General features: G+C 26.1%; 3 protein-coding genes across 3 annotated transcripts in view; 1 reads left to right on the top strand and 2 right to left on the bottom strand.

The window, feature by feature from the left end:
* The window catches only part of LOC109596242 (pleckstrin homology domain-containing family G member 1), a 206620-nt gene extending 205263 nt beyond the window's left edge, over positions 1 to 1357 (bottom strand). Inside the window, exon 1 of the mRNA XM_049963747.1 lies at positions 1020 to 1357. Coding sequence (XP_049819704.1) covers positions 1020 to 1065 — 46 coding nt within the window. The 5' untranslated portion in view covers positions 1066 to 1357. The remainder of the gene's footprint in view (positions 1 to 1019) is intronic.
* A 3962-nt stretch (positions 1358 to 5319) lies between these two features.
* Positions 5320 to 15832, bottom strand: LOC109604940 (uncharacterized). Its single transcript, XM_020021489.2, has 9 exons — positions 15652 to 15832; positions 15514 to 15598; positions 15254 to 15459; positions 14962 to 15136; positions 12764 to 12847; positions 12234 to 12645; positions 11603 to 12035; positions 8802 to 9042; positions 5320 to 6356 (listed from the first exon to the last, which is right to left on the bottom strand). The coding sequence occupies exons 2-9, from the start codon at positions 15532 to 15534 to the stop codon at positions 6336 to 6338; spliced, it is 1593 nt and encodes a 530-aa protein (XP_019877048.2). The 5' UTR covers positions 15535 to 15598; positions 15652 to 15832; the 3' UTR covers positions 5320 to 6335.
* Positions 15833 to 17820: 1988 nt separating this feature from the next.
* Positions 17821 to 20580, top strand: part of LOC109605636 (tyrosine-protein kinase-like otk) — a 173790-nt gene continuing 171030 nt past the window's right edge. The window contains exon 1 of the mRNA XM_049962602.1: positions 17821 to 18098. Coding sequence (XP_049818559.1) covers positions 18062 to 18098 — 37 coding nt within the window. The 5' untranslated portion in view covers positions 17821 to 18061. The remainder of the gene's footprint in view (positions 18099 to 20580) is intronic.

The following is a 20580-nucleotide window of genomic DNA, read 5'->3' as shown; positions in this document are numbered from 1 at the left end:
AAATAATAAATAATATTTAATACAAATTTTATGTAATTTTTAGTTTAAGTGTGTTATTATCATTTTAATTTTTATTTTGAATTATAAAATATATACAAACAAATTAAAAACTTTGACACGTTTATAAATTAAAATTTAATGAAATTTAAAGAAATTTTAAAAAATGAAATCAAACATAAAGCAAAAATTTAACTGTAATTTTTAATAAACAATAAATATTTAAAGGGAAGATTTAACCTATAATTGATATTAAGTGAAAATAGTTAATTTTATTTCTATAAAAAATTGTTAAACAAAAGCTCTAAATATAAAATTTTAACACACAATAAAAAATATATGAAATCGAATAAAAAAAACATAAAAACATTTATAATTTAAAAATAATAACAATATTAAGTAATTTAAAAAACTGTGTCAAAAAAAAACACAATGTTGTTTACAATTTTAATTTTCTTAAAATTAAAGTTTTATTAAAGATAAGATAATTGTATGATATAAATAAAAGGCAAATTTAGCAATAAAATAATAATGTAATTTGCTTGTTGACATTCTTGTTCAAATTTGATTTCACAACATAAATATATATCAATAAATTGATAAAAAAATGAAAAATGTTGAAGATTAATAACTAAAATTTTATATTTGAAGACATTTAAGAAAAATTAAAGAAAAGCCATGACTTCCTATGTTTATAACTGAAGAAAATTTACTTTTTAATAAATAACATGAACATCTGTTTGACAATTAAACTAACTTCGTGAAATAAGCTTTTTAAAATAATATAAAAAACTACGAATGTTTTGAAGCAGTTGTTATTGTTGATTTCAATTAAACACATCGATTATGGTACAGTTTTTTCCTTAAACCAGATCCCACAAAAATAAACATTGGAACGACATTCTTGAAAAACAAATGCACGCAGCATTCCCAAGGGTAACAACAGTGACACGAACAATTGCACCGGCAAAAATTGATTTTAACCAGCCACCACACGATCCACACACATCTCCAGGACTTACCGAAGAATTTCTCCCAACTGTCATCGCTGGATTCCGAGTCTGTCATATTTAAGGTGGTCGACAGTCGCAGCCGCACACAAGAATCTCAATCACATCTCACAACAAAACGCCACTAATCATATCATCCGCACTGGCAACGTGAACGGGACACGCGGGACGCGACACGGGACAAACTGCAGACGGACTCGGGACGGTGTGACGGGCGACCGCAACGCACGACGACCGGAACGCGAATGACGGGGGAAAACGCAGCAACGCCGCCCGCCGGACGGTCGCGGCCCAATCTCAATGGGGAACATGCGTTATTTTACTCTCGATTTTCGGCGGTTTTCATGAATGGAAGCGGCCCGGGTGCGGCGCGGAGCGGGTCGACGGTGGCGGAATTGAGGCGGTCAGTGTGCGAAAAAACGGGTGACTTGCCGCCGAATTTTGGGACACTGGGTCTTCGATTGGGGAGACGTCTGAAGTTGCAGCGCTCCGATTGTCGGACGCTTTTGAAGGCGACGATTAATTATTTGGAAGTTTATTTTTAATGAGATATTAACATACAATATTTTAATAATAATAAAATTGTTATTAAAGAAAAAAAATGACTGAATTAATGATAATATTGTCGTTAATATAATTAATATATAAATTAATGTCGGCCCGTAAATTAACAATCATAATTAATAATTAATACAATTTCTTTTATTTTTTTTTTAATTATTAATCATAATTAATATTTAAAATAATTTTTTAATTTTTTTAGTTTGACATTATTAATAATTGATTGGTTTTCAACATGATGGTTTTTTGAAGTTGGCAACACTCTGAGATGAATTTCAGTTAAATACTATTTTATTTTATTTTCTAAAAAATTGCAGTTGGTAATATATTTTTGAAAAATTAATATAAAGAATAAATTATATATTTTATTGTTTCTCCAAAATATTTTAATCCTTTTAAAATATGTTTAAATTGACAATATTAAAAAATATATTAAATTAAACTTAGAAGATTTTTTGTTCATATTTTGATGTAAATAATTTAATATATAATATATACAATCAAATTAAAAGGCTCCCGTACATTTATATATTAAAATTTAGTTTTTATTAATTAATTCAAAAGAAAAAAATGAATATCAAAACTATTATTAAAAATTAAAAGTATTTTAATATAACAAAATAATAAAAAAAGTAATGTTAATAATAATTTAAAAAATTTAACATTTTAAAAGTAATTATTTTTCAAAAATATTTACTATTATTATTATTTATTTTTATTAAAAACTTTAATAAACTTAATTTAATTAATAATATATACAAAGAAATTAAAAGACTTCAGTACATTTATATATTAAAATTTAGTTTTTATTAATTAATATCAAAACTATTATTAAAAATTAAATATATTTTAATATAGCAAAATAACTGAAGAAATATTAATAATAATTTAAAAAACATTCTAAAATAAATATATTGTTCATAAATATTTACTATTATTATTATTATTTATTTTTATTAAAAACTTTATTAAAAGTCCTTCGTTACAGAAAATATTTTTTATCAACAAAATCAATTTTTTTTTTTTATTTTTGAAATGAAACAATTTAAGAATTTTTAACAATATTAGACTATTGTTTAATAAATACCATAATTAAATATATGTTAAATATTAATTAATTTAAATTAAAAAATGAATATCAAAATTTTTATTAAAAATTATACTAAAAATTATATAACATTTTTAGTTTAGTGTAACATATTTAATTAAAGGATTAAGAATTAAAATTGATTATATTTTCGTTATTTTATTAATTATTCATAAATATTTATTATAATTATTATATTAAAAATTCATATAATAACAGTTTATATATTTAAAAAAATCCTTCGTTAAATAAATGATATTCGTTCATAATAACATGTAAATGGTGAAGAAGAATAAAATATTAATCATGAATAATACTTAATAAGAATTGATTAAATTTTTTAAATAAATGTCACATATTTAATTAAAAGGTTGTGGTTTGTAACATGAAGATAAATTGTTCATACTTTCATTATTATGTTTTGTTAATTATTAATTATTATTAACAAAAACTATAAATATATGTAAATTTTTAACATCAATTACATCTTATTATTAAATGGGTTTTAAGGGTTGGTTATTTATGTCCAATAACTTTTTTAAATATACAGAAGTTGATAAAAGTTATTTATATTATTAAAGAATATTAAAAAAAATGTAATTATTCATAATGTATTTAAATTATTCTTTCATTATTGGATTTTATTAATTATTTGTTGCTATTAAAATATGTTAAATACCAAAATCTAAATGTGTATTAATTATCAAACGATGGTTATTTGAAGTCAAGCCATAATTATATTTCCTATTTTTTAATAATTGTTATTAATATTATTCTGACTGTTAAAATATTTTAAATATTTTAATTACAAAAAACTAAATATATGTTTATCATTATTACTGTTTATTATTATATTTTTAATCATTATTATTAATTAATTATTTATTAATCATTGAAAACATAACAAATATAAATCAAACTAAATATTGCAAATAATTTAAATATTCTCAAAAACATTCAAATTGTTAAATGCCAGTAAATTAGTCTTTATTTTTTTAAAAGCTTATAAAGAGGTAAAATAGTATATTTACGGTATTGTATTTATTAATTATTTATTACTATTACTGTCAAATTATTTAAAATATTTTGAATACGAACAAATAAATATATGTTAATTATTAATATTATATTATTAATGACTCTTATTTAAAGAATACTTTTCAATGTTGACAAACTATTTATTATTACAATATTAAAAATTTGTAAATATTAAAAATAATATGAATTTAAACTGTTCATATTTCATTATTGGATTTTCTTATTTATTAATTATTATAATATATATTTTTGCTAATTATGCTTTTAAAAACGATATTTAAAAATATATGATTATTATACAATATTAATATATTAATTACTGAATACCTTTTGAATTATTGGTATTTTTAAATATACAGCCATAATTATAAGAAATATGACATATATTATAACAGATTAGACACAGAAAATAATTTAAATATTTTCAAATTGGTGAATGTCAATTAATTAGTCTTTATTTCGTTAAAAGATTATGATTAGAAAATATATTATTTACGTAATCGTATTCAATATAATTATCACTCATAAAATAATAAAACGTTTTAAAGTAAATAAATAAATCTATGTTAAATATTATAATTTTTGATGTTAACAGGAACTATTTATTATTAAAATATTAATGCATATTTTTGTAAAAAGAATATGTAGAACAAATTTACATTTTTATAATATTCCATAATAATTTTAAACATTTTATGTCTTCTAAAATATAAAAATGAATAATTTAATTAGACTTTATTAATTATTAATTATTTTTTACTTTATTATTACTAAAATAAATTAAATAATAGAAAAATATTCATATTTTATTATTATTTATTAATTATGTCTTTCAAGATTTATAGAAAAAATATCATTTACTTTTAATTACTAGTCAGTATTTATGTTTTAAATAAATTAAAGTGTATTAATAATGGTCAAAAATATAATATAAAGTGTGACTACAAAAATATACTCTTTTATTTTTATAATTAACTATTTTTTTACTACATTTTTGAAGAATAATATTAATAATATTGTTGAATGATGTTCTATTTCTTTTAAAGTATGCGTAACTGAATATTATTACAAATTATACATTTGAAAATTAAATTTCTTATAAAAGTCTGCAAGTGTCGTATATTTAGTTAAAGGATCATGGATAGAATTATAAATTTAAATTATCTATATTTTCTGCTCAATTTAATCGTTTCTGACAATCATTGATAAATTGCTATAATTGTTTAAAATATTCAAGTTTTGTAATACATTTGTATTAGTAAGTGTATAATTTTGTTTTTACAGTGCAATTATTCGTAATAAAAATTATATAATATAGTAAAAATTTTCTAATGTTATATTAAAACCAAAAGTATAAAGTATAGAGTATAAATGTCATGAATAAATTATTTTTATGGAACATAAATTATTAAATTACATTAATAGTATTAATTAAATAAGGGAAAGAAATAAAGTATATAGAAGATAAAGGCAAAATGCAAATATACAAAAATATGTATAGAATTCTCGAAATACAATCATTATTTATAATGAATTATAAATCAAAAATTTAAAATTATGGCGAATGCGCTTTGTATTTGTTTGGTTACTTTTACCTGACATATTAGGGTGTAATAATAAAAATCATTTAAATCATAAAATTACTTTATTTACATCTACCAATATAATATATTTTTACAATGTAGAAGACGTTTTCACATATATATTATACTAAATTTTAAAAGTATCTACAGATACAAGGATATCGTACATTAAATCAGTCGTTAAACAAATACCCTATTAATCTACGATACATCCAACTATTCATCGCATTAAAATCAATTCTTTATTATGCGTTTAAATCAATATTGTGCACATATGCATTGTGTTATAAAAATAAAATTACAAATTTACTAATATAAAATTACAATTTTTACATAAAACGTTATAAATAAATAAAACATAAAAAGTAGGTACATCTTTTGGTCAGGATACATTTACATACTTATCTATATACTATTATTATTATTATTATTATAATAAAAATCTCACGTTACATGTATAATCACAGCTTATATCCAATTTTTCTTTTTTTTTTCAAAATATTTCTTCTATTTCTCAATGTACAATGGCATACCAAAATTTGCACTATTTTGATTGTGACTAGTTCGATTTTATTTGAAATGTGATTAATGGGTATACTGGGCAATTACTGTGTGTTTTTAATACTTTGATTTAATAGTTCAACCAGTATTTACAGTTAAATACTCCAAAATACTTCTTTATCTTGCCTTCATTGTTTTATTCTTCGTTATAGGTTTATCGTCTGCTGACTAGAGGTGTCTTATTGCTAACATAAGTATTGGATAAAGCAGCTATTTGGACATATTTATATGTGATTCAAATTTTTAAAATATTGTTGTGATGTCTATAATAAATGTGGTGCAATTGGTTAAAGCAAAGAAAATGTATGTTAGTATATGATTTTAAAAATTGTAGATCCAGATATGTTTGTTAGTTAGTCACAATGAAATTTTCAGTTATGATTTAAGAAAAAATAAACATTACCTTGTATACACCAGTTTAGAGATTAAAGTTCCCTCACGCAAAACCGTATGCCATCGTAGGTATTTTAGATTGTCACAAACAATTTCCAGTTTCTCTCATTGTTGTGCTCTTATCAACTAAAAAAGAAACCAAAATGGAAGCCAATGTTACACTTAAAATACTGCGGACTACAAAAATGTAGAAAAATAGTTTATTGGGCTAATACTATGTTGTTACATTTTGAGCGTGCACGACCAGTTTCCAAATTTTTGTAAGTCCTTTTGTACTTGAAATTTCCGTAATACTCAAATAATAGTCCTTATATTAATACAATAATACTGACATGATTTAAATACAAAAACATTCAGTGTATAATTAGTTAATAAATAAATTTACCTGGTTATTTTATGTTATGAAATGTTGTTAAATGTACAACAAGAAGCTGAAATGGGAGAGAACGTTAAGAACAAACGAAACCATGTTTAAAGCATTTTTAATTTGGGGTTATTATGTCACTCATTTACAATATGCCGCATCAACAAAGATTTTATATTATATATTTTCTTTAGGGTAATTAGAGTACACTGAACACCTAAATCCCAGTTGTTACTTACTTCATTTCCCTTAGTTAATGACAAATTTGACTTTTCTGGTTTATCAGTTTATGTAACGAGGTGTATAGAATGAATAGGAAAGCTTGATTAAAGTAGTCCAATGGTACTTCAAATAGCAGAAAAAATAAACTTCTACCTCATTTTGAAGAAATATTTATTCCATCCTTCAGTAGCCTCCCTAGACTGTCAACGTTTGATGAAGAATAAGAACTCTGAAGCAGATTTAACAATGCCTTGAAGGATCTAAGAGAAATTCTTAAAGGAGACATCCAGATTAAACGAAAGAATCTTATCCAATGATATATTTTACATCATAAAAGAGATTGGCTGCTCTTCTATACCAATATAGATGGGATGGCCTCATACTGAAGTCATTTGAACAATTTTTAGCTGTAACTCAGTCATTTTTCTTCAGATTTAACAATACCTTAACATTTTAATTAGAAAAAATTGAAGGATATAAGAGAAGTTCTTAAAGGAAACATCCAAAAAAATGAAAAGAATTTTATCCAATGATATATTTAGCATTTAATCATAAAAGAGATTAGATTGGATGCTCATCAATACCAATATGGATGGGATGGCCTCATACTGAAGTCTTTTGAACAATTTTCGGCTATAACTCAGTCATTTTTCTTCTGAATAAATGAATGAGTTGGAAGGAACCATAAAACCAAGGAATGTTATTTTGGTCTCTTAAATATCAAAGGCATTATTAGAAGTAATATTCACAAATGGACATATCCCAATCTAGATTCAGCAGTAAGACGAGATACAGGTCTTATTGCTGAATTCTGAAGATATATTCATTCCATCCTTCAGCAGTCTTCCTACATTGCCAGAAGATGGCACAAAAACATCAACGTTTGATGAAGAACAACTAAAACTCTGAAGCAGTTTTAACAATACCTTAACATTTTAATTAGAAAAAATTGAAGGATCTAAGAGAAGTTCTTAAAAGAAACATCCAGAAAAATGAAAAGAATTTTATCCAATGATATATTTAGCATTTAATCATAAAAGAGATGAGATTGGATGCTCATCAATACCAATATGGATGGGATGGCCTCATACTGAAGTCTTTTGAACAATTTTCGGCTATAACTCAGTCATTTTTCTTCTGAATAAATGAATGAGTTGGAAGGAACCATAAAACCAAGGATTGTAATTTTGGTCTCTTAAATATGAAAGGCATTATTAGAAACAATATTCACAAATGGACATATCCCAATCTAGATTCAGCAGTAAGACGAGATACAGGTCTTATTGCTGAATTCTGAAGATATATTCATTCCATCCTTCAACAGTCTTCCTATATTGCCAGAAGATGGCACAGAAACATTAACGTTTGATGAAGAACAACTAAAACTCTGAAGCAGATTTAACAATACCTCAACATTTTAATCAGCAGGAACTGAACTTTATATAAGAAACCTGAAAATCCTAAAGGAGATATCCAGATCAAACAAAAAGAGTCTATTACATCCAATGATATATTGGTCATTTTATCATAAAAGAGATAAGACTGTCTGCTTTCAAATATCAATATTGATGGGACAGCCACATATTGGAGTCTTTTGAAGTTTCTTCAACTGTAACTGTTATTTTTCTTCTGAAAGAATGAAATTTATACCGCCGGATGGATAATCTAGTTATCTTTCCAATAAAATTTCTGGAAGTATAAAAGAATAAATAATAAACCCTTTAACTAGAAAAATATTTTTCATGTTCAGTGCACCCAAACTAGCATAAAGAGTATGGAAAAGAAAGTTTAATTCAATGTGCAATAGGATGATCCTGATACAGCTTATACTTCTTTTTCCCCAACTCGACCGTTTTCATGAACTGCGTCTCCCCGAACAGGAACCGCTTAACGTTCTCCTCCATCTCCGCGTACTTCGCCCTGTCGCCGCCGCCCGGCGGCAGCCTCGTCAGCGAGTCGCACCGCGAATTGTCCGAGCTACTTACGTCGTTGTTCTCCATCGTCGTCTCGATCCAGGCGGCCACGCGCTGCTGGTTCTGCGCCGAGTTCTCGCTGATCAGCGATATGTTGCGCTCGCTGCCCGACTCCGAGTCGGCGAGGCGGGTGGCGTCGTCGTCGTCCTTGCGGGAGCGAGGGCCCCGGGTGTAGAGGACCGGGGCGACGTTGTTGTGGGTGTTGTCCAGCAGGATGTTGCGCGAGCCGCTCTGCAGTCTCATCGAGCAATACCTGACAAAAATGTAATGAATATATAAAAATTCATAACAATAATACATAAATAAATAAAAAATAATTAAGTGGAATAATAATCTCTTTTTAAATTTAATATCTAAAGAGTATTTATTTTGAGTCATATTAAACATTCAAAGAAAAATAAAGAAGATTAATTGAAATTGGCAAAAAATCTCTGATAAACTGAAGAAAGTTTCTTCAAGAAATGAATGCAGTGGATTTTATAATATGTATTAAAAAAATAAATAAAGGTAATTATATTATAAAGAAAATTTTCTTGGTTATTATAATTGTTATATAAATTACATATTTGTTTAATTATATATACAAAAAATCCCAAATACTAAAAATAATATAATATATGGACAAATGTCTATATATAATAAATTCAATTAAAATAAAAATAAAATAACAAATATCTTCATTAGTCAACCTAATTTTTAACAAATTATATTTTTGTTTAATCATAATAATTTGGAGAACCTTAATATACCACAAAATGTATTTTTATATTTAATATCTAGACAGAAATTATAAATATATCTTTGATAAATTGAAGAAAATTCCTTTAAGATATGAATGCAATGGATTTTATAATATTTTAAAAATAATGTAACTAATTAAGTGATAAAGATAATTTTCTTGATTATTATAATCATTATATAAATTATATATTTGTTTAATTATAAAAATATACAAAAAATCCCAAATGCCAAAAATAATAATATAATATAAACAAATGTCTACATAAATATAAAAAGTATTAATAAATTAGATTTTAATTCAATTAAAATAAAAATAAAGCAACAAATATGTTCATTAGTCAACCTAATTCTTAACAAATTATATTTTTGTTTAATTATATTGATTTGGAGAAACCTCAATAGACCACAAAATGTATCTTTATATTTAATATCTAGACAGAAATTATAAGATTTATTTTGAGTAATATTAAATATAAAATAAAAACAAAGAAAATTAATTGAAAATATCTAAATGTCTTTGATAAATTGAAGAAAATTCCTTTAAGATATGAATGCAATGGATTTTATAATATTATAAAAATAATGTAACTATTTAAATGATAAAGGTAATTTTCTTGGTTATTATAATTATTAAATAAATTACATATTTGTTGAGTTATAAAAATATAAAAAAATCCCAAATGCTAAAAATAATAATATAATATATAGACGAATGTCTACATAAATATAAAAAGTATTAATAAATATGATTTTAATTCAAATAAAATAAAAATAAAATAGCAAACATGTTCAAGAGTCAACCCAATTTTAACAAATTATATTTTTGTTTAATTATACCATTATGGAGAAACCTCATTAGATCACAAAAAGTATTTTTAAATTTAATAACTCGACAGAAATTATAATATTTATTTTCAGTTATATTAAATATATAATAGAAATAAAGATAATTAATTGAAAATATCTAAAAACCTCTTTGATAAATTGAAGAAAATTTCTTTCAGATAAGAATGTAATGGATTTTATAATATTAGAAAAATAATGTAAGTAATTAAATGACAAATATAATAATAATAATATAATAATATATGGACGAAAGTCTACATAAATATAAAAACTATTAATAAATAAGATTTCAATGCAAATAAAATAAAAATAAAACAGCAAACATGTTCATCAGTCAACCTAATTTTTAACAAATTATATGTTGGAGACACCTCAATAGACCACAAAATGTATTTTTAAATTTAATAACTCGACAGAAATTATAATATTTATTTTCAGTTATATTAAATATATAATAAAAATAAAGATAATTAATTGAAAATATCTAAAAATCTCTTGATAAATTGAATAAAATTTCATTTAGATAAGAAGGCAATAAATTTTATAATATTAGAAAAATAAGGTAAGTAATTAAATAATAAAGATAATTTTCTTGGTCATTATAATTATTATATGAATTGCATATTTGTTTAATTATAAAAATATACAAAAAATCTGAAATACCAAAAATAATAATATAATGTATGGACGAATGGAGAAGCCTCAATACACGATAAAATCTATATTTAAATTTAATATCTAGACAGAAATTATAGTATTTATTTTCAGTTATATTAAGTATACAACAAAAATAGAGAAGATTAATTGAAAATGGTTAAAAATCTGTTTGATAAACTGAAGAAATTGTCTTTAAAGGATGAATGCAGATTATAATATAATATATAATAAAAAATAATATAAAAAGTTAATAATAAGTAATTGAATTATAAATAAATAAATGTAAAATTAAAGTTTATATATCGATAAAATTCTAAATTATTTGTTTTAAATTTAAGTAGACCTTAAAATCTATTTTTAATTCTAATATCTAGTTAGAAATGATTAATTAATCTCGTTGATAAATTATCAAAACCAATTTATGTAATGTATTAGGAGATTAATATAAAGAATTTATTAATTTAATTTTAAAATATGTTAATCAATTAATACATTGTTTGAAATTTAACAAGTGTGTGATTCTGTTAAATGGATAAACAACTTACACATTGCATTGAATTGTGTATTACCTGGGTCCCCGTAAATTATCGGAAGATGAATTTTTGGCACTCAACTTGTCGACATTCTTCTCCAAATCCGCCTTGTCCCTCTCGATCTCGTAAGTGGGCGACGCCTTGTCGCACAATCTGTGATGGGTCACCGTGTTCTGTATCTTGGGCGACCGTTTCTCGTTCACGTTATAAAACATCACGTCCTGGTAGCCGCTGGTGTCGCTGCTCACGTTGTTATTGGGGTTGGACAGATCATTCCTCGGCGAACAATTATCGGAATTAGTCCGCAGGTCAATTAGGCTGCTGTTATTCGAGGTGGTGGTTTTCGACTTTTCGTCGGCGAGGAAATTATTCGGGTGCACCTTCACCACGTTCTGTTGTATCGGTTCCGGTTCCGTTGGCACTTTGGTTGCGGTTGTGGTGGTGTCTACGCCACGAACCAGTTTCACATCTGTAAAACAAACGTTATTTAATGTTTTAGAAAGACTACACTATCGCTCATATACTCCAATTTTCAAAAATATGTCTTCAAACTATCTCCTTTATCAAAATCTGCGTAATTTTACAATAAAACCATTAATTTTTCAGTGATACATTGTCTTGTGTAACTTGGTATTGTTAAACTAGAGAGTTGGAAGCAGCCACTCACTTGTCGAGCTGTGAAGCTGAACCAAATCGTTACACCTGAGGCACAGCATCTCCCGATACTCCCCCGTCTGTGTCCCGACGCTGTGGTGCGTCACGTCGTGTATGATCTTCAGGTTCTTGGCACATGTGCACGTGTCGCAGTGCTTGGCGGTCGCCCGCTCCTTCTGCCTCTCCTCCAGGACCTTGGCCATTATGGCGGCGGACACGATGTCCACCTGCTGGTCCGCCGGTTCCTCAACGGGAGCCTTGCGGTCCGGCTTAGGCGATTTGGGCACTGAGTAGACCATGGCCGTGGGCGGGAACGTGGGAATGTTGACTTTGATGCTCCGCACTTCCGGAGGTGTGCGACGCTCCTCCGGTTTTCGTTTCGTCGTCATGAACATGGAGACTTGAGACTGGACTTCGGGCGACAGCTGAATCATGATTTATTTAATTATTATTACCATTAAAATTGTTCCGGCACTAATTGACTGAACAAGAATATATTTACTTTGTTCAGTCATCATTAATGTATTAAAAAACAATACTTACTGAATCATACTTTTGTGAAACAAAGTTACTTTGTTTGCACTGCAGAAACTGGATAGCCAGGGATAAATCATTCTTATATCTCTCCTGGAATAAAAAATTAAAAAAATAAGTAATTAAATTAATTATTTATGTATTATTTTAGTTTTCCTAATGTTTAACTTAGTTATATTAACATTTACTATTTTATTCTAACTTCGACGATTGTGTCAACCTAAACAATTTCAACAATTACTACAAATATTAGTGTCAAATTTAGAAGTTAAATGTATTTTTTAAAATTCATTGAAGCAAACCATATTATGTGAATTAATTTATAAAAGTCTTATAATATGAGAATTAAAAACCCAGGCAATCGTGTTGGAGCTAGAAGAAGTGAGGACAGCTACCTAAGTGACACGTTGTGTGTCGAGTTATTGGGAAGTAAGTGCTTTGGCAAATCATGTAGAATTCCTGTTAATGATACTTCCTGTATTTGTTGGGACAAACCTATGACGCCATTGAAGTACAAAAGCTCCGAGGAATTAAGTACTAAGAAATCAAAGCATGCAGACATTAAAGAGATTGTAGAGTATATCTGTCGGGACAAACCAATGACCCCACTGAAAAATAAAAAATCAGACAAGTCAACAACTAAGAAAACACAGGATGCAGGTTCTTGTCCTTATTATTCCCGGACGACGATGTCCTCAAATCAACGTTGTAAATGTGTTAAGAAAATTGAAGTTAAACACTTTCCCAGTTGTCGGACGACAGTGTCCTCAAATCAACGTTGTAAATGTGTTAAGAAAATTGACTTCCCCAGCTGTAACTGTTGTAAAAAAAAGTCTCAAAAGTTGGACAATTTAAGAAAGCGACGAAATGTGCAGGTGTCCTGTGGGAAAGCAGTTAATACCCAACATATCCCTGATATTAACGTGTACAGGACTGAGTCTAAAAATGTACAAACTGACAAGGTCCCCTGTCAATGTAAGTGCTGTAAATATGGATCAAAGATTCCACAGTATAAAAACAAATTGTGCCAAACTTCTGAGAGAAGTTATAAAGTTGGAAGCTGTCGCAAACATAAAGAAAAACGTTATCATCCCAAGGTATGTTGCTGTCACAACCGTGGCAATAAATTGTATACAAGCAAAACCAGTTTGGATTACCAAAAGGCAGAAACTTTTTGTAAGATCATTAAAGATTTGAGGAAAAATATGTTGTGTAAAAAGCCCGCAAAACTGTCCTTGCTTTGAGAACACATACAAACGAAAAAACAACCAAATAAAATATGTAACAGTTGAGTAAAATGTTTAAATCATACAATTTATATTGACCATTCAGTCAGAAAATAAAATAAATAAATAAATTCTTTCTATTATATATTTTTATTTATAAGTTGTTTCATACAAAGAATTTAATTCAAATTTTGTCCTGTCAGTATTAAAAATATATTTCAATGTTCTATACTTTTTTAACCAATAAAATATTAACAATTTTGTTTAAAGTTATGTATAAAGTAATTAATAAATATATCATATTTTTCTGTGGCCAGCCACATTTTGAATTTATTTTGTTTAAGATATAATTTGAGAAGAAATTATTTTGATTTAGGTACTAAATGAGTAATGGGAGAAAGAATAAGGTGTAGTTATTTTAAATAAAATATAAAAATTTTAATAGCACTTAATTAAAGGTGTACTTTCTTAATTAACGTTAAGAAAGTAATGTGTTTTATTTCTCTGGCCACCACAGTACATTCTAAACTATACAAGTGAAATTTGTCACAAAAAACTAAGTAAATGTGTTATTAAAAGGCACATTACCTATTGGCAATTGTTTAATTAATGGGTGAATAATTATATAGGACAGTGACTGACCTTTATCTATCAATACAAGATAAGATATATTAATGCAGATTTTATTCCATCAAAATAAATCAATACTGATAAATTTTTTGATTGACAGCTCATGAATTAAACAAAAGTATTTATCTGGTTGTTGAAAAATTGAGAATTGTAATATTAAACATAAAATATAACTTATCAATATGAAAAGCATAAAACAAGCAATATACATGGCACAATATTTATGTACATGGCCATAAAATATTTATTACAGTGTAACATTTGGGTCAAAAGCTATAAAACTATTTTTACAGGCCACAGAAATGAAAACTGAGTTATATAGAAATCAATAATTAATACAAGTTAACTTACATTGTCCTCAGACAATTTTTTAATGGAGTAATTGGCCTCAGCAAGTTTGTGGGATAAGGTTGCCACATCTTTTGTCAATGTTGTTTTATCAGTTTCACACACATCCACCAGCTTAAGCAATTTATCCTCCAAACCTTGATTAACTCTTTGGACTCTTCGGTGTGCCTCATACAATCTGGAATTAGTTTTGCATATAAATTAATTTAAACTTTATACATAACAAACATAAATGGTATGGTTCATTGGAAATTTCCAATGTCACTTAAGTAGTGTTAGTAATGGGGATTCCCACCTTTTGTACTTGTCTTGCCATGTCAGAAGCTCATCCCTGAGTGCCACCAGCTCACCACTAGGAAATTTATTGGCCTCATTCAGGAAATTGGTTTCCATTGTCACTATGTGGCTCTCCCTTTCAAACAGCTTCTGCTTGAGATTCTCTATCTCAACATGCAGCTGAACATCGTGGTCGCCGCACTTTTTACACTCGCAGCCACATTCCTAAAATTTTAACAGTTGTTAAACCGTAACTTAACTTAGTAATTTAGTTCTTACTTTGCATTTTGTGTTGGCCATTATAACAAAAATAAAACTACTAATCAACACAGTACTTTATCATAACTTTTATCACTTGCTGAAACTGTTGTAAATAGATAACCTTCAGTTAATTGTTGAATTAAAAGTTACACATACACCACAGTTTGTTGCCAGTTATGAACACAACGAAATTTAAACAAAATAACCGAATGTAAAACTACTGTACAAGGTTAAATTACACTAACATACGTGTTCTTTCGATCAAACAAGATTTGCTGTATATCTGACAGCTGGTTTTATTTTGCTTCTCTTAAATGTCACTGGAAAATACCAAAAAACGTGTTGCGCAGAACACTATCGACTTACAGAGCTCTGTAATAAGTTCATGTTTTTTTGATGTTATAACAGTATACTTTGTATTTATGAATTGCTTAAAGTATGAGATAAATTAAAAAAATATGAAGGCATCAAAATTAAACTAACAGTTTTGTAAAAAATCAGCTGTAGAAATATCTAGAAAATTTTGAAGAAGAGGCTCCCTCTAAGCTTCTTCTTGCGAACTAATATTACGAGGTGCAAACAAAATTAATATAATACGAGGAGTAATTGTTATGTCTTAAATTATATTACTTTTTATTATTTCTATTATGAATAATCTATTTTAAAAGTCATTATTTCTTTGCTTTTAAGCCTTTATTAATAAAAAGTAATGAATTATTAATTATTTTAATTTAGACAATTGATAATTTCATCATTCAAATTTATTTATCGATAATTAATACATTTATTAATTAATAATAATTAGTTTTATCATTGATTTTAATCAATTATTTTGTTTTATTGGGGAAAAGGATAAATTTTAATAACTGATAAAAAATTAATGGTGTCTTAATAATAATAAATAAATATACAAGAAAAAATAAAAAAAAAAAATTAAATTAAATTATTAATAATAATTAATATTGTTAATCATTTCATTTTAATTTAATAATTAATTAAATTTTATTTTTTTAAATATTATATTGGAGAAAATAATTAATTTTATTTAATAATTAATAATGTTTTACTTAATAAACATGGAAAAACATCTATAGAAAACCCTTATGATGGAATTATTAATTATAACATATTAATATTATTAATTTAATAATTTATTAAATTTTATTTTGTCTATTTTATGGGAAAAAAGGATAATTTTTTATATATAATAAATAAATAATGATGATTTGATTAAAAAATACACATACAAATATCTCTAGAAATATTTAATATATTTTATTTTTTTCATCTTATTGGAGAATAGAAAAAAACTTAACAAATAATTGATAATTAAGAATATTTTATTAATAAAGGTACGACAGCATCACAAAAAAAGTTATGTTAAAATAGATTTATTAATTACAATTCGATAATATTGTTACTTTAAATTTAATGTATTTTATTAATTAATTGAATTTTTTTGTCTAATGTTTTACGGCAAAAAATAATAAATTTTGATAAATAATAAATAATTAATAATGTTTTACTTTATAAATTTAGGAGAAGAACAATAATTTATTAAATTTTATTTTGTCAAATGTATTATGGGACAAAAGAATAAATTTTAATTAGTAAGAAATAATTATGATGTTTTATTTAATGAATATAGAAAAAGAAAAGCCTTTTTAAGGGGGAATTATTACTTATAACACATTAATACTAATTAATTTATTAAAATTTAATTTATTAATTTTCTAAATTTTATTTTGTCTAATGTCTTAGTGGATAAGTTTAATAAAGAAGAAAATTTTTTTAAATTATTAATTATAATATATTAATATTGTTAATCTAATTTAATAATCTTAAATTGTATTTTCCGCAAAGTCTTATTGGAGCAAATAATAAATAATTAAATTTGTTTTATACAATAAATATATTATTAATTAATATTTATTATTATATAATGTTGTTATTATAATTTAGTTGAATATTTAAATAAATTTTGTGAGAGAAAATTAATTTTAATAAATATTATATATAATATGTTACTTAATGAATTTACTAGAAAAAATCAATTTTAAGTAAATTTATTTAATATTCCTCCATAAAAGAGGTAACATACTTTACACGTTTTTATTAATAAATAAACTAATAAGTTTGAGTTATTATTTCAGGATATATTTTTTGTGTTGAATTGATTTTGTTATTCAGAATACAAATTAATAAAAATATATTTCCTTTAAATTTACATATGTGTAAAGTTGGTTGCCTACCACGACTGATTTAGAACGCCGTGCACGCGGGGCGTTAGCGTCGCCGCACCGAAATTCAAACCGAGGGCCGACCAAGTCGAAACGCCGGCTGGTCGCGTTTTCACCGCCAGTCTGACGCGGTTCCGGTTTGGGGTGAGACCGTGCGTTCTTCAGTCGTCCGGCAAAGCGTCGTTTTTCCATTGGACTTGTTCGTCGTCTTCCGATTGGATTTTTGCGCGAAATGTGACAGAAACTGGCCGCGATTCGTAGTCGTCTCGTGCACTGTGATATTGTTTATTATTTTCTGCGTCAACGACCCGATACCCTTTGACGAAATGTCTGGAGTTTACGTTGTTTTTGTGGTCGCTTTGGGTGAGTACGAACGGATTTGCATATGTTGCCGGAGAATGTGTGCTAACATGCACATCTCTTGTTTGCCCCGTTTAAATAATTGTGTGGTATTATAATCAGTTTATATTTTGGTAATACATATTATAAATAAATAGTAATAAAATATAATAATATGCATATTTAATTATTATTATTATTATTATTATTATTATTTATTTGTTTATTTACTCTTTATCATATGTTACTGTGTATCAAATAACTAACAAACTGTATAAGTTTTTTCTACAGTGGGGTAAAAAACAATTTACCCCTCAGGTTAAGTTCAAATGATTTATGGCAAGTGAAACTTTAATATCCACGACTTTACACCCCCTTTAAAGTGGAAATAAACATTTTCTCAGATTTAAAATTATGTTAAAATAATATATTTTTTTCTATAACATCATTTAATTTAATTATTATTATTTATTAAAATTTATTCTTTTCTCCAATAAGACATTACTTACATAAAATAAAATTTAATATATTATAAAATGAAATTAAAATAAATTAACAATAAAAATATATTATAATTAATACAGTGCGTTTCTTGAGATGTTAATGTATACAGTGGTGGGCACAAAAATGGCACACATTACTATCTTAACTTCAATTAGGAAATGTCATCAAAATATTTAAAATTTTATTTGTTTGTACCTAAATTAAAATAATTTCTACTTAAATTAAATCCTAAACAAAATAAATGAAATAACAGAAATAGCACACTTTTGAAAAATATATATTTGTTATAATTTATACATAACTTTAAACAAAATTGTTAATATTTTGTTGGGTACCCTTTGTTCCTTATAACCACCTGTAAACGGTGAGGCAAAGATTTAATGAAAAATTGGCAATGGTCGTTTGAAATTGAATTTCACGACTCTTCAATTGGTGGTTATTACCACAATTCATATAAATTTGATGCTTTTTGGTGTTTTAATCAAGATTACATGTCGTTCCACAAGTTTTCAATTGTATTTAGATCCGGACTTTAGGCTGGCCAATCGAGAATCTCAACATTTTTATCTTTTAATCAAGTTTGAACAACTTTGGATGCTGCTTTGTATCATTATCATGCATAAAAATCCATTTAATTGGTGAATTATCGTTGGCAAATGGTTCCATTACATCTCTCATGGTGTTTCTAGATAGGAAATGGTCCATTTTACTAATAATTTTTTGTAATGGATCTATACCATGCCAAGGAAAGGAACCCCAAACCAAAACCTTTCCTCCACTGTGTCTCAAAGTTTTGTAGTGTATCTGAGATCCAAACTTTTATTAGGAGGACGATGAATGTATTTTTCACCATTTGATCTTGTTCTATTGAACATGGATTCATCACTTCAAAGTACCCTTCGCCTTAATTCTGGAGGATAATTAATACATTTTTGGGCAAACTTTTAGTCTTGTTCGAATATTCTTTTTTGATACCAATGGTTTTTTTAATGAAATATATCCTTACAAGTTTCATTCAGTCGACATCTGATTGTTCTACTAGACACACTGATGTTGTATGACCCAATTAATTCATTTTTTATTTATGTAGAGGACAAGAAAGGATGTCGTGTACTGATTTTTCCAATTTGTCTGTCAATAAAAGGAGTTGTTTCTTTGTTAGGACATAATTCTTATTGTATTTTCAATTGAATGTGTTGTTTTATATTTGTTAATAATCTTTGTAAACCATTTTTCGAAAGCATCTAAAGTTTTTAGTGATATCAGCCATATTTAGACCTTAATGTTTCATGTTGATTATCATTTTCCTCTTCTCTGGAGAGTAATGTTTCTTTTTTCTCACTGAATATAAATCCTACTAAGAATAAACTCCTTCTATAAAACACCTTACAAAATGTTGCTTTTAAAATTTTGTACTATTTTTTTGACCATCACTGTATGTTTAACTTAAAATAATCCATACATCAACAATTAGACCTTTAAACAATATGAATACAGGTGTGTTGTGTCAATTAAATATTTTTATTGTTAATTAGATAAGTAAACGTAGAAAAATGCATGAATAATTATGTGAGCTGTCTTTACTGAGCAGTAATGAATAAATTAAAACTTATTGGTCAGTTTTATAGTGTTTTCAAATACCTACCTGAGTTTTAATTGTCGGTGGAGTTCAGTTACGGTTACCTTATCTTAATTGTGAATATGTGGTAATAAAGATAAAGTTAATATACTAAAAAGCTTAGAGTTAAATTTAATGAACATATTATATGGACTGGAGTGTTATCAAGGAAGTAAAGCTGAATGAAAAATGAATAAATTTTTAGTAGGATTTATATTATTTTACTAAATAAATTCACTCTCAGTGAGGAGAAAGAAACATTGCTCTCCAGAGAAGAGGAAAATAATAATTAACATGAACCATGAAGGTCTAAATATTGCTTATAAAGCTAAAAACTTATGGTGCTTCCTAAAAATGGTTTACAATGCTTATTAACAAATATGA

This window comes from Aethina tumida, chromosome 2 (genome assembly GCF_024364675.1).
Source record: "Aethina tumida isolate Nest 87 chromosome 2, icAetTumi1.1, whole genome shotgun sequence".
NCBI classification, from domain to species: Eukaryota; Metazoa; Arthropoda; class Insecta; order Coleoptera; family Nitidulidae; genus Aethina; species Aethina tumida.
Note: the sequence above shows the minus strand (reverse complement) of the source record. Positions and strands in the feature narration are given on the sequence as shown.